The 14,520-nt window shown below is 48.3% G+C and overlaps 1 protein-coding gene across 4 annotated transcripts in view; it reads left to right on the top strand.

Annotated features, from left to right (window-relative positions):
- Positions 1 to 14,520, top strand: part of SON (SON DNA binding protein) — a 37,676-nt gene that overhangs the window by 5,450 nt on the left and 17,706 nt on the right. For all 4 annotated transcript variants that reach the window (XR_004060678.1, XM_030947163.1, XM_030947075.1 and 1 more), the window contains exons 3-5: positions 1,342 to 10,575; positions 11,892 to 12,052; positions 13,507 to 13,647. Coding sequence is in view for 3 of the 4 variants with exons in the window: in XM_030947163.1 (XP_030803023.1) it covers positions 1,342 to 10,575; positions 11,892 to 12,052; positions 13,507 to 13,647 (9,536 nt within the window). In the remaining variant the exon portion in view is untranslated. The remainder of the gene's footprint in view (positions 1 to 1,341; positions 10,576 to 11,891; positions 12,053 to 13,506; positions 13,648 to 14,520) is intronic.

Raw genomic sequence — 14,520 nt, 5'->3', positions numbered from 1 at the left:
CTCCATCCCTCTGCTCATCCTGGAGCCTCCTCTGGGCTCTCTGCAGCAGCTCCAGCTCCTCCCTGCGCTGGGCCCAGGGCTGGGGCAGCTATGCAGCTGGGAAATCACCTGAGGGGACACAGGGACACAATCCCAATCCCTCTGCTCATCCCAGCCTGTGTTGATCCTGGGGTTGCCCTGACTCAAGTGCAGCCCCCGGCTTTGTTAAACCTCAGCAGATTCCCATGGAGCACTTCTTGAGTTTGTCCAGACCCCTGTGGATGGCCCCATCCTCCAGAGGTGTCACCTGCACCCACAGCTTGGTGTCACCTGCAAACCTGCTGAGGATGCACTTGATCCTTCTGTCATTAATGAAGATATTAAGTAACTCTGATACATTAATGATGCTATTAAGTAGCACTGGTCTCAGTACAGACTCCTGAGGGACACCACTGGGCACTGATGTCCATCAGGACAATGAGCTTTTGACCACTGTCCTCTGGATGTGACCATCCAGACAACTGCTAATGCACCTGACAGTGCACCTGTCAATTTCTTCACTCCAATTTGGAGAGAAGAATGTTGTGGTGGCACTGGGTCAAATACATTACAGCAGTTCAGATAAATGCCATCTGTAGCTCTTCCCTTACCCACTGGTGTAGCCAGTCCACCACAGAAGATCAGACAGCTGTGCTGGTTGTTTCAAATCACATCCCTGTCCTCCATGTGCCTTCTAGGAGGATCTGTTCCATGATCTCAGCACAGAGGTGAGGCTGTGACAGGGTGGTAATTCCCAGAATCATCCTCTCTTCCCCAAAGGAATGGCTTTTCGCTGCCATAGGGCAGGGTTAGATCATGTATTAGAAGATTCTTCCCTGTGAGAGTGGGGAGGCCCTGGCCCAGGGTCCCCAGAGCAGCTGGGGCTGCCCCTGGATCCCTGGCAGTGCCCAAGGCCAGGCTGGACACTGGGGCTGGGAGCAGCCTGGGACAGTGGGAGGTGTCCCTGCTGTGGCAGGGGTAGAACAAGATGAGCATTGAGGTCCTTCCCCACCTAAACCATTCCATGGCTATGCTACTGCTTGGAAAGAGCTGTGTTCCCTCTGGGCCTCTGTCCTGACTAACAAGATTTGGGGAATTTTTGGAAAGAATTGTTGTTTTATTACTTAAAGTAACTCTGAGAGGAAGGGAAGAAAGCTGGAAAGGGAGTGTGTCCTCTTCGTGTGTGTGTAGAACTTTAGTGAATTTGGCATAGTCTGCAAGTTTAATTGTTTTGTACCTCTGTCCGTGTACTTCACAACTAATCTGAAAGGTTTTTATATACAGTCTTACAAATGTTTACAAGGTAAATGTCATTTTTTCTAGATGTAGACAAAAATACTGTGAAAAATAGTACTCAGTCTACAAAAAGGAGCTCTACAGGTGAAGATGAAATTCCTAGGAAAAAAGCAAAGAAAAACAAGAAGCACAAAAGCAAGAAGAAGAAGAAAAAGAAGAAGAAAAGGAAGAAAGAGAAGAAGCATAAAAAGCAACCAAAGGAATCCAAGTTGATTGCACGTCCCGGAGAGCCTGCAGGCGTGCAGCCAGCCCCTCCCTTGGTGCCAGAGCAGTCCAGCTCCCAAGTGAATGTACAGCAAGGAGTGTTTGCAGAGGCAAACCTGGCTGGCCACGTGCAGCCAGAACTGTGCTCCAAACCGGCTGAGGGGCTTGATAATCAAGCTTTAGGACTTGTTTCTCATTCAGTGACTGATTCTCAGCAATCTGCAGAAAATCTTGGAAGTGGGGAGGGGACTTTGTGTGCAGCAAATCCTCCATTTAATTTAGAAAGCATCCAGTCTAATATCCCAGAAAATACTAGTATAGCTCAAACTAGAATTTGCACTAGCGAAGAACAAATTCAGCGGTCCCATGAAAATATTTATCCTGTAGCTATTAATGCCAGTGTTGTTGATACTGGAAATAATACTTGGTCCAGCATCCCATCTGGAATTGTCAATAAATCAGAGATTCAGAAAGATTCAGTAGAAGCACTGGGAGGTACAGAAGTCACTCTGAAATCTCAAGGCATTGGGGAAGCAAAAGCTTCGCACGCAGCTCTGGAGCCTGAGACCATGGAGGTGTTGACTTACTCGGAAGCATCTCATCAGTCTGTGTCTCAGAGGGCAGCACAGGGGTTGGAAACAGCTTCAGAATCCGTGTCCTTGGCAAGTGGTGTGACAACAACCCCTACACCTGCAAGTTGGGCACATCCAGGTGCTGTGACTGTAGCTCACTTGGCTGTGGCTGGGCAAGAAGTGAAAATTCCAGAAACAACTGAAAAATCTCTGCACATGGGAAATGTGAGAAGTGTGGAGAGACCTTCAGAACTGGGGGGTGCGAGCAGAACTTTGGAGCCATCCCTGCAGCCCTCAGTCATGTCTGGGAGTTTGAGCATGACCCAGAGCAGCCCTCTCAGTGTTCTGAAAGCAGGTGTACCTTTGCAACATCCTTCAACAGTATCTGCAGCCACCCCTGTGACCCACATGGAAATAAGTGCCAAAACACCTCCAGGACCAGGAGCTGTTACAAAAATGAAGGATATGGAGCCAGCTATGGGGAGTGTGAAAGCTTTAGAAACAACCATGGAACCTGTTGTAGCAAAAGATGTCAGAGCAGCTCATGAAAGTCTGCAAGGCAGAAGTGTGGAAGGAACCACTGGTTCTGTAACAGCACTGGGTGCATCAGGAGTGTTCCTACAACATGGAGTCTTGGCAGAAACAAGGAGTGTGGACAGAGCCCAGGGATCTACACTTTCAGCAGGATTGACAGGTATGAACGTGGTTGCAGAGGCAAGAGGATTAGGAGCAACTTCAGAACCTGCAGCAGTTGTACAGACCTTCGTTCCCCAAACAGCTCCAGAAGTCCACATGGCAGAGGGTTTTAGAAGTCCACAAGCAAAAGATTCACAAGGTATTTCATTGCTGAGAGAATCAAGACCTGAGAGTGAATCACATGTGAGAGGTTTGTCACCTTCTCTGTCTTTGCAGAAGGAAAACACACAAAGTCCAGGAGGAGTCCTGAGACCAGTGGCTGTGGTGGAAGCAAAAACTTTCACAACAGCTTCAATGTCCTTACAAGTAGAAGGTGTGAAAGCTTCAGAAGAAGCTGTGCATTGTGGGACTGTTGCAAGTCTGGGACTTCCTGCCTTGGAAAGGACTCCTGAACCTGTGGTTGCATGTGAAAGCGTGGAACCAGTTAGAGGGGCTGAGGCATCAGCAGGGGTGATGCCATGGCAGGCCACAGCAGAGAGAGAACCTCTCCATGCAGGCCTGACAGAGAGTTCCGTCATTGCACAGTCGCAGACGATGACACACACAGGACCCTCACACACTGAGGTGCTGAGGGAGAGAAAGGATTCGGAACATGTTCCAGAAGCAGAGACAAGGAGCAGAGAAGCAATCCGAGAAACTGTGCAAACTTCAGAAATCAGTTCAAAATCTATTCAGGAACAAGTAGTAGGTCATTCAGCAGCAGTCTTGGAGTCTTTGCCCAGAGTGGAAGAAAACAGTATGGCATCAGGTGTACTGACAGATGCACAAACTCAGGGATCTGCTGTAGAACATGAAATTGCAGCAAGGGGGACCAGCACCCAAGGAAATGAGCTCTCAGAAACGGAGAAAGCAAAATATCTGGAACCAGCATCAGAAGCTGGAGGAATGAGGTGGTTAGAGAGCACGACAGAGTCTGCAAAAGTAGAGGTGAAAGGTTCTGAAACAGGTGAGAAGCTTGAGGTACCCATGGGTGATGCTTCAGCAGCTGTTCCAGAATACTTGCATGCTGAAAAGCAACAAGATCTTCAGGTAGTTCTAGAAGGAAAACCTGCTGCAGAATGGAAGAGTTCAGAAGAGGCTCCAGAAATCTTGGGTGCTTCTGGAATAAAACCTTCTGAAGCAGTTCCAAAACCAGGGGATGTGAAAGGCCTGGAAACCACACTGGAGCATGAAGTGACAGCTGAGGTACAATATATAGAAGGAGTACAGGGTCAACAGGTGGAGGATATGGTGATTGAGAAGGAAGATGCGGAGCAGACTCAAACATCTGAGCCTTTAGTAGCAGAAACAGTTTTTGGTTCTTCACATGCAGCAGAGAAAAAAGTTTCAGCAGGGACTCCTGTAGCAGAAACACAAGATTTGGAAACAGCTCCTCGGACTGATGTAGAGCTGAAAGATGCAGAAGCAGCTGCAGGGTTGGAGGCAGAGACAAAAGATTTGGAAGCAGGTCCAGCACCTGAGACTGATGCAGAAGCAGGTCCAGAACTTATAGAGGAAGGCCAGTTGGAAGACACTCCAGAGGCTGAGGATGTCAAAGAAGCAACTCCTGAAGAGGACTCAGAGAAAAGAGACTCTGAAACATCCGATGTGCAGCCTGATGTGGCGGCACGAATGAAGGAGACTCTCATGAGGCTTGAGAATGTTGTTGAAAAAAGTAGTCATAGAACCAGTGAGAAAAAACATGATTCAAAGAAACAGAAAAGGAGCCGTTCCAAGTCTCAGTCCAGGTCTAGGAAGCGGAAGAAAAAATCAAGATCACGTTCCACTTCCAGGCGTTTGACCTCTAAAAGAGCGCGTTCTAGGAGCAGAAACTATTCCGTTTCCAGAAAAAAGCATTCCAAATCTAGGTCCCGATCTGTGGAGAAAAGAGAGAGAAGATTGTCTTCGCGGCGGTCCAGGCGCAGACATTCTAGGTCATCTGACCGTTACAGGTCTAAATCCAGATCAGCAGAAAAGAGATTGTCCAGACGGAGACGTTCCAGGTCGTCTGACCACTACAGGTCTAAATCCAGGTCAGTGGAGAAGCGGCTGTCCTCCCGAAGGTCCAGACGCAGACGCTCCAGGTCGTCTGACCGCTACAGATCCAAGTCCAGGTCCGTGGAGAAGCGGTTGTCCTCCCGAAGATCTGGGCGCAGACGTTCCAGGTCTTCCGACCGCTACAGGTCTAAGTCACGGTCAGCAGAGAAGCGGCTGTCCTCCCGAAGGTCTGGGCGCAGACGTTCCAGGTCCTCTGACCGCTACAGATCCAAGTCCAGGTCAGCAGAGAAGCGACTATCCTCCCGAAGGTCCGGGAGGAGACGTTCCAGGTCTTCTGACCGCTACAGATCCAAGTCCAGGTCAGTGGAGAAGCGGCTGTCCTCCCGAAGGTCCGGGCGCAGACGTTCCCGGTCATCCGACCGCTACAGGTCTAAGTCACGGTCAGCGGAAAAGAGATTGTCCTCCTGGAGATCCCGCCGCAGACATTCCAGGTCCTCTGACCGTTCAAAATCTAGATCCAGGTCTTCAGAAAAGGGAGGAGGCAAAGAGTACTCCTGGAGGTTCAGACATCGGTCTGGTTCCTCTGATGGTTCAAAATCCAGGTCAAGATCTGTTGAGAAGAGAGGTCGGAAGGCGTCTGTGCGGAGGTCCAAACGTCAGCGCTCCAAGTCCTCGGATCGCTACAAGTCTCGATCCAGGTCAGTAGAAAAAAGGGATCGAAAGCAGTCGTCGCGGAAGTCTAAACGTCAGCGCTCCAAGTCCTCTGACCGTTACAAGTCTAGATCCAAATCTGTAGAAAAAAAGAAGGAATCCTCACGAAAATCCAAGCGTCGACGCTCAAAATCTTCTGAACGCTACAAGTCTAGGTCCCGGTCTGTTGAAAAAAAACGCAAGGAGTCTTCAAAAAAATCCAAACGGAAACGTTCCAAGTCCTCCGACAGTGTTAAGTCAAGGTCCAAATCTGTAGAAAAAAAGGATAAGTCATCCTCAGCAAAGTCCAGTAGCAAGCATGAGTCTTCTGAACTTCAGGAGTCAGCCAAAGGTCTTGATGAAGATGTTCCTCAGTCTTCTTTTGGAAGTGAAGGTAAATCCTCTAATGGTCCCACATCAGTAGCTTTGTCTGATGAAGGAGTAAACGGTCCAGTGCTGCCACCATCATTTGGAAGTGGATTATCCAAAACTTCAGAGAGCCTTGAGGAAAGATCCTCATCTGTTGAAAAAACAGCAGATCTGCAGCATTCTGCCACATCTGAATTTGATACCTCCAAAACCCGTGATGACCAGGAACTGAGATCCACATCTGTGGCAAAAACACAGGATTCAGAGCTGTCTATGACGTCTGAAAATGGATCAACTGAAAAAGCAGCAGCTCCGGAGTCTTCATTGCTACCTGAACTTCCATACTCCACATCCAAGTCAAGATCCTCATCTGTTGAAAAAAGAGGAGATCTAGAAACTTCTTCAGTAGCAGAATTTCATGTCTCTGCGTCCCGTGAAGGTGAGTCCAGAACTGCACCTCTCAAAGAAGTAGAAGGTCCAGAGCTTCCTCCAGCACTTAAAAGAGGTATGGAACTTCAGTCAGCTCTCCTGTCTGAAAGTGGGGTCTCCAACTTGTCTGATGGTCACGATTCACAGCATATCCCTGGTGAGCACAAAGAGCTTTCACAAGTTCTGCAAGTACCTGAACGTGAGTTTTCCCAGCTGGCTGACAGCCCTGGAGCAATGGAAGCTCAGAGGCCTTTCCTGCCACCTGAAATGATCCGCCCTGTGATCCCTGATGGCTGTGAGTCAGGCCAGATGCAGGAGCCTTCTCTGGCTTCTGACGGTGGGCACTTTGTGTCTCCTGATGGACATGGGTCAGGATCCAGCTTTGCTGCACCAATAGAGGAGCATCCATTGTCTGTAGGCGAGTCCTTTAAGTCACCACATGGAAATGAACAAAGATTTTTATCTACTGAAAAAGTCAAGACTCCAGATGTTTCCCTGACATCTGTGTGTGGTTCTGTTGAGGTGTCTGCCAACATCATTTCAGTGTCTTCTTTTGAAGTTCATGAGTCCAGATCATCTGTTGACAAAGCTTTAGACGGTCCAACGCTTCCACAAGTGCTTGAGGTCGACTGCTCCAGATCTTCAGAAATGCATGATTCAAGATATCTAACTGGAAAAATAGATGGTGCAGGATCTTTGGTGATGTCTAAAAGTGGGATTCCCATATGCCACGATGGCCACAAAGCAAAGTACAACTCCTTTGAGCAAACAGAGAGTGCAGAACTGTCAGTGGCATCTGAGCTCCGGTGTTCCATCTTTCCTGAAGGCTATAAATTGACATCTGCTGCAGTTGAAAAAGTGGAGATCCAGAAGCCTTCTCTCTCACTGGAAAGTGGCTTCTCCGTGTCTGCTGACGGCTGTGAGTCAGTGGGCACACCTGAAAAACTACAGCCCCCAGTGGCTGCTGTGACATCAGAAGGTGGGGTTCTGCTGTTGCCTGACAGTCAGGAGCTGAGACCTGTCCCTGCAGAGAAAACAGAAATGCTGAATTCGTCCGAACTGAAACACCTGACGTCCCCTGATGGCTACAAGCTGAGATCTGCCTACAGTGAAGAAGTGCAGGAGCCCATTCTGGTACCAGAAAGCAGGTGTTCTGTTGCCTCCGATGGTGATGAGTTGGCATCCACCACTTCTGAAAAAGCTGAGGAGCATTCTCAAGTGTCTGAAAATGAGTACACAATAGGGCTTGATGGCCCGGAGTTGACATCAACCCCTGCTGAAAAAACGGAGCTGCGGAAGCTTTATCAGATGTCTGAAGAAAGATGTCTGGAGCCCATCGACAGCCGGGATCTGCAGTCACCCTCTGCTGAAGAGACACAGGTACAACACACTGCTCTGGTGTCTGAAAATGATCATGCCGTGTCCTGGGTGGGCCAGGAGTTGAGGTCCAGCTCTCCTGAGAAGGCAGAGATGCAGGAGGAGGCTGTGGTTCCAGAACCAGAAGCGCAGGGGCGTTCTCTGCTGCCTGAAAGTGAATATGGTGAGTCTCCTGAGGGCCAGGAGGTGGCTGAGGCCAGTCCTGCTGAGAAGGAGGTGCAAGAACCTTCTCTGACACCTGGCAGTGAATGTTCCATCTTCCATCAAGGCCAAATACTGCAGTCTGGCCCCACCGAAAGCACAGCAGTGCAGGTTCCAGTGCTGGTCCATTACGCTGTATCTCCCGAGGGACAGGAGGTGCAGGAGTGTTCTTTGCTGTCTGAAAATGAGTACGAGGCATCCCCCAAAAGGCATCATTTGAGATCCAGTCCTGTTGAAAAAGAACTGGAGGAACATTCTGACGCTTCTGAAAGTGAAAGTTCAATATCCAGCGATAGCCAGGAGTTGCAGCCTGCTGTTGCTGGAAAAACAGAGGGGCAGGAGTTGTCCTTGTCTGAAGGTGAATGTTCCATGACTCCTGAAGGTCAGGAGCTGCAGTCCAGCCCTGCTGAAAGAGTTCTAGCCAAGGAACCTTCTCTGACATCTGAACATGCTCTGTCACCTGAAGAGCGCGAGTCAAGATTGGAGCGTGCTGAGGAAACAGAGGGTGTGGATTCTACTGTGACTGCTGAACGTGACCATCTCTTTTTTGAGAGCCAGGAGGTGAGTTTCACCTCTCTTCAGAAAGCAGATGTGCGGGACCATTCTCCAACACCCGAAAATGAACATGGAGCATCTCCTGATGGGCAGGAGTTGAGATTCACCTCTGTTGAAAAAGCAGATGGTCTTGAACCTTTGACAGTGAATGACAGAGCCTCCATGTCCCCTGATGGCAGCGACTTGAATTCCATCCCTGCTGAAAAAATGGATCATGCAATGCCTTCTTTAATGCCTGAAGGGCGCTCGGTGTCTCCTGATAACTGCAGTGTGGGCCCTGCTGAAGAAACGGGGGATCTGGAGCCCTCTGTGAGATCTGAGCGTAGAGACTCCACATCCTCCTATCAGGAAGGTAATGAGCCAAGGTCTCCTATGGAGGAAGAGGGACTGGAGTCCTCTGTGACATCTGAACATAGACAGTCCCTGTCCCCTGAGGGCCATGACCAGAAGTCTATTGCAGATGAAGAAATGGATGATCTGGAGAGGCGTTCCACTTCTCCTGATGAGCACGAGTCAAGATCTAGCACTGGTGAAGAAGCAGAGGATCTGGAGCAGCCTTTGACAACAGAACGTAGGTGCTCTGAGTCCTCTGATGAGCACGAGTCAAGGTCAACCACTGGAGAAGAGGCAGAGGATGCAGAGACCTCCTTGGCAGCTGAAAGAAGAGATTCCGTATCCTCTGATGACCGTGAGTCGAGGTCTGCTGCTGAGGAAGATGTAGAAGATGGAGAGCCCTCCTTGACAGCTGAACGTAGACACTCCACATCTTCCGATGACCATGAGTCAAGGTCTTCAGCTAATGAAGAAGCAGAGGATGTGACAGCTGATCATCGCTCTGTGTCTCCTGATGGACGTGAGTCAAGGTCAACTGTTGGCGAGGAAGACCAAGGAGAGGACCAGGAGCTCTCTTTGACAGCTGAGCGTAGACACTCCACATCGTCAGATGAACAGGAGTCAAGGTCTACTGCTGGTGAAGATGCAGAGGATGTGGAACCCTCCTCAGCAGCTGAACAAAGAGATTCCACTTCATCAGATGGACAAGAGTCAAGGTCTACTGCTGGTGAAGAAGCTGAGGATGTGGAACCTCTGACAGCTGAACACAGACGTTCCGCATCCCCTGATGGGGCTGAATCGAGGTCTACCACTGCTGAAGAAGAAGGAGAGGATGCAGAGCCCTCCTTGACAGCTGAACAAAGAGAGTCCACATCATCAGATGAGCATGAGTCAGAGTCTTCCAGTGGTGAAGAGGAGGGAGAGGATGCAGAACCCTCTTTGGCAGATGAGGAAAAGCAGGATTCCATGCCTCTTGAGCAGTCAGAGGAACAGGACTCTTCCTTTGTCCCTGAAAGCAGACGTTCTGAGTCTTCTGAGCGTGAAAAATCCAGATCCAAGTCTGTTGATAAAGCATCTGACAAAGAGTCTCCACAGAGATCTGTAAGCAGGCACTCAAAGTCTCCTGCTCGCCAAAAGAGTCGATCCACGTCTGTGGAGAAAACAGCAGACAAAGAGTCTGTGCGGAGGTACAGACGGAGACGCTCCAGGTCCACAGCTCGCCAGAGGAGCCAGTCAACCTCTGTGGAGAAAACAACAGACAAGGAATCCTCACGCAGGTCGAGGCGGAGACGCTCCAGGTCCACTGCTCGCCAGAGGAGCCAGTCCAAGTCTGTGGAGAAAGCAGCAGACAAGGAGTCCTCACGCAGGTCCAGGAGCCGGCGCTCCAGGTCCTCCCAGCGCAGGTCCAAGAGATACGACACGGACTCGCGCTCCAGGCGGAATCGCTCCAGGTCAGCCACACGGAGAAGAGCGTCCAGATCTCGCTCCAGCTCCCTGTCACGTTCCAGGCACAGGAGGAGAAGCAGGTCGAGGTCGGCGTCACGAAGGCGGCGTTCCTTGTCCAGAGACAGGCGCAAGAGGTCTCAGAGAAACAGGTCGAGGTCCACTGACAGGAGAAGGAGGAGATCCGACTCCAGGGACCGCAGGATATCGCTCCGGTTGCGGAGCAGGAGCCGGACCCCTCTGCGGCAGAGGCGGTCGCGCTCCAGGGGGAGGAGGAGGAGCTCCAGCAGGTCCCCGATCCGACTGCGGCGCTCGCGCTCCTCGGGGAGGAGGCGCTACAGCAGATCCCCCGACCGGCGCCGCTCCCGCTCCTCGGAGTTCTCCAGCAGGTCACCCAAACGTCTCACAGACCTGGGTAAGTGCTTTGTTTTCACTGGTTCTGTGGTGAGGTGGTAGTGGGTGGGTTTGCGCAGTCTGATTTTAGCTCTGGAGCATTCATTCATAAGGGATTTCTTAGAAGTCACTCTGTGTGTTAATCTCAGGCAGTGACTTCCAGCAAGAAGGTTTATCAATGCTGAGCATTTGAATGGAAGCCTCTTTAGAGCCAGTTTTACCTTGGTTCTAGAGTTTTGTACAAAAGTAGCGTACAAAGTACTTCAAGTACGCTACTTTTGTACAAGTACTTGAAGTACTTGGCCTTTACTATCAAGGAACATTCTGAACAATAGTAAAGGCCAAGTACTTCAAGTACTTGTATGTAAGAAAATTTAGAATTTTTACTCCTGAGAACAAAGGTCATTCAGGTGCTAATTGGAGAGTCCCAGGCTCTGTTGTCAGCTGTTCCCAGAACTCTGTCTTGCCTCTTTCCCATGGTAAGAACTTAAAGGAAAGAGAGACTTGTTTGTGAAAATACTCCCAGACACAGCAGATCGGAAAATAAAAAAATCTTAAGAGCTGCATCTTTTCTCTGTGCTTGGAGGAAGAGAGGCTGTGTTGTTTCTTGGGTAATGAGTTAATAAGGGGAAAGAAGGTTTGAAGTGGGAGATCAGCTCTTGTTCAGTGTGTGAGGAAACCTCCTGTGGTGGGCTTGAGGTTCTGAACCTTCCAGTCCTGCCTCAGAGTTGCCATGGAAGCCTTCCAGTTAGGGAGTTATTTGCAAACTGGCAGAAGGCTTAATTTAATTTCTTTTGCTATTTCTATGTTAGGGCTGTCCTTTTTCTCCTTATTAAAGCAAAATACTGTTCTGTTAACAGTTTTGCATCTAATTGTATTTTAAGCAAGAGCATGTTTTACTTCCTCAGAGCTTGTTTTTTGTTTGGTGGTTGTAAGTAGCTTTGGGTTATATCTGGGGAGATGAGGCTTCCTCCAGAGGTTTGAGAGCTTTTCAGAGGTAGATAATGAGGAAACTCTGGAGTTTATGCTGTGTAGGAAGGATTCAGTATTGCCAGAATAAGAATGAATCAGTGAAGTAGGAGACATCAGAACTTGAGGGGTTGGAGGATGTTGTAGTTGGAACTGCTGGGTTACACTGCAGTTTCACTTGCCTTCTGCATAGCACAGACTTAAAGTCTAGAGCAACTCAGTACAATTCCAGTTATTTTCACAGAACATAAAAAATGCACAGTGCAGGTAGAATCTTGTTTCGTTTGCCAGAAACATTTCTTTATTATTAAAACAAGAATCTATAAAAATAATGACTTCTCTGTGAAAAAAAAACCCAAATGTTTTTAGACAAGGCCCAGCTGCTGGAGATCGCCAAGGCCAACGCAGCCGCCATGTGTGCGAAGTCTGGCGTGCCCCTGCCCCCGAGCCTGATGCCTCTGCTGTCCCAGAAGAAGGATGACAAAGCCAACCAGAAGTCCTCGAGGGACACCCTGAAGGAGCTCACTGAGGTGAGGGGGAACAGCAGCATCCAGCCTGGAAATGAGCACACTGGGCTTGGTGACCTGTGGGAGGTTGTCACTCTGTGCTGCTGGCACCTGGGAGCTGCCTCGTGTTCAGAATCCCCAAATCCCCGGGGCTGGCAAAGCTCTCCCAGCCTATGGAGTGCCAGCTGTGCCCCATGGGCACCTTGTCCCCAGCCCAGAGCACTCAGTGCCACCTCCAGACCTTCCTTGGCCACCTCCAGACCTTGCTGGGCAGTCCCTGACAAAGCCTGACCAGTCCTTTGAGCCCTTACTCGCCCCGCAGGTTTTTTTAAAGTCATTAAAGCTGGTATTTTTTAATTCTCTGGAAATGCATGAAATCAAATTATTTTGGTTTTCCTTATTTTTGGTTTTGATTCTGTTCTAATTTTGTACGAATTCGTGGTTGTCCTTGCAGTCCTGTCAGTGACATCCAAAGCTTTCACTGCTGATTTTTTGTTCTGATGGTGTTAATTATGGTTTGAGTTGGAAGGAGCTTCAAGGCTGAGCCTGTCCCACCCCCTGCCATGAGCAGGAGCACCTTCCTCTGTCCCAGGTTGCTCCAAGCCCTGTCCAGCCTGGCTTTGGACTTCCCTCAGAATGGAGAAAATCTGGAATAGAAAAGTGCCTTAATTTTTTTTTTTAATTGTATCATGAGTGTGACAGTTCTGAACTTGGGTTTCTAGAAATAATCTGAGAGGGAGCAGTGTCCAGGTGCTGAGAGATAATCTGCAGTTGTACCTGGGCTGGGGGAGCAGAAGTACTGAGCAAGAGCTGAGTTGGTGCAGGTGCTCTGTGGTGACACCCAGGGTGGTTTTTCCCATACCCTGACCAAGATCCAGCATAGCTTGTGCTGATCTGCAGGCCCCAGATCTGCACCTCCCTTCCCTTTCCAGCTTTGGAGATCTGTTGAATGATGTTCTGTTCTTTTGACTCAGAACTGTCCACAGAAGCAGTGCAGGTGGTAGGGAATCAGTAAAGACATTTTAACCATGAAATTCTGGCCTCTTGAGAAAGTCTTTTTGTCTTTGGTCCTTCTCTTGCTCTCTTTTCTTTTCCCCCCTTGGAGGCTCCTCCCAGTTTGTGGTATCCCCATATCTCTGTGGTTTAGTTCTGTTGCACATCAGAGGGGGGTGGCTTGCACAGCTGGCCAGCACCACAATATTCCAGAAGGATCTGAGCTCTCTTGGAGCCATCACTTCTGACAGGGTCCCTGCTCTGCCAGAGAGCTGAGTCAGTAACCAAGGAGTGCCTGGCAAAGCCATGGTTGCATAATTTGTGTACAATATCCAAAGTACATCTATTGGTGCTGTTGCTAGAAGATTTTCCATTCCTGGTTTAGTAAAGAAAATCACTTTTTTTGATAGAAATATGCTCTGTGAGTTTGGGTTGAAAGTTCAGGTTTACTCAGAGCTGACATTTCCCTCTGTTTTACTTTTCAGAAATGCAAGAAGATTGCTCAGAGCACTGATGATGTGATAGTGAACAAGCCTCACGTTTCTGATGAGGAGGAGGAGGAACGTCCTTTCTATAACCATCCTTTCAAGCTGAGTGAACCCAAACCTATTTTCTTCAATTTAAGTGTGAGTGCTACTTATATTTTTATTATTTTACTTATGTTTTTTTGAGTGCTACTTATCTTTTTTAGTATTTTACTTATATTTACTTTAAAAATAAATCCTGGTTCTTTTTAAATAATGCAAGTAATTCTGTAGAAATTTTAAATGGTTGATAATCTTGGTGAAACTAGGAGTATTTTTAAATCAATTTAAAGCAACATTCCAAATTCCATCAAGATTAAATTGGTAATCCAAATTTACCAATTGGTAGTAGGTAAAATTTTGAGCAATTCTTTAAATGCATCTGAAAATCAAATACTTTGAAGCATGGATTAGAATTTGTTTAAATTTTGTTGGGGTTTGGGGTTGTGGGTGGGGTTTTTTAAGTTTTATTTGGAGTGGGTGGTTGTGCCCATGAAAATCTGTTCTGATTTTGCAGGATATAAAGCACTAAAACAGCTTTAATATGCTCAGCAAAAACAGAAATTACATTCCTTGTTTTGTGTATAAATAGGTAGAGCTTCTGCTGTACACAAAATAAGCAGTAGTGAACATTTACATAAGGTGTAAGGTAGAAATAGACTTAGAGTTTATATTATATTGTTAGAAAAGGCTACAAAGAAACTCAAGAAACCTTGGAATTCTTCCAGGCTCCGAGGAGGAATGAGTGCTCTGCAGTGGCTGTGGGCTGCTCTGCCTCTTGGTCTTGGTTTTGACCTTTTCAGTTTTGTTCTTTCTCTCTCCATCCATATTCCTAGGAGTTTATCCAGTATTATCCAGTGCTGCCAGCTGTGTTTGCCTCTTGGAAGGGAACCTGGCAGGGATTTCTGCAGGTTTTTAAAACATTAACAACACCGAGCAAAACAAGGCCACAGACATCATCTGCTCAGAGACTCA

The sequence above is a fragment of the Camarhynchus parvulus genome, chromosome 1, assembly GCF_901933205.1.
Source record: "Camarhynchus parvulus chromosome 1, STF_HiC, whole genome shotgun sequence".
NCBI lineage: Eukaryota > Metazoa > Chordata > Aves > Passeriformes > Thraupidae > Camarhynchus > Camarhynchus parvulus.
This window is presented reverse-complemented; position numbering and strand designations above follow the sequence as displayed.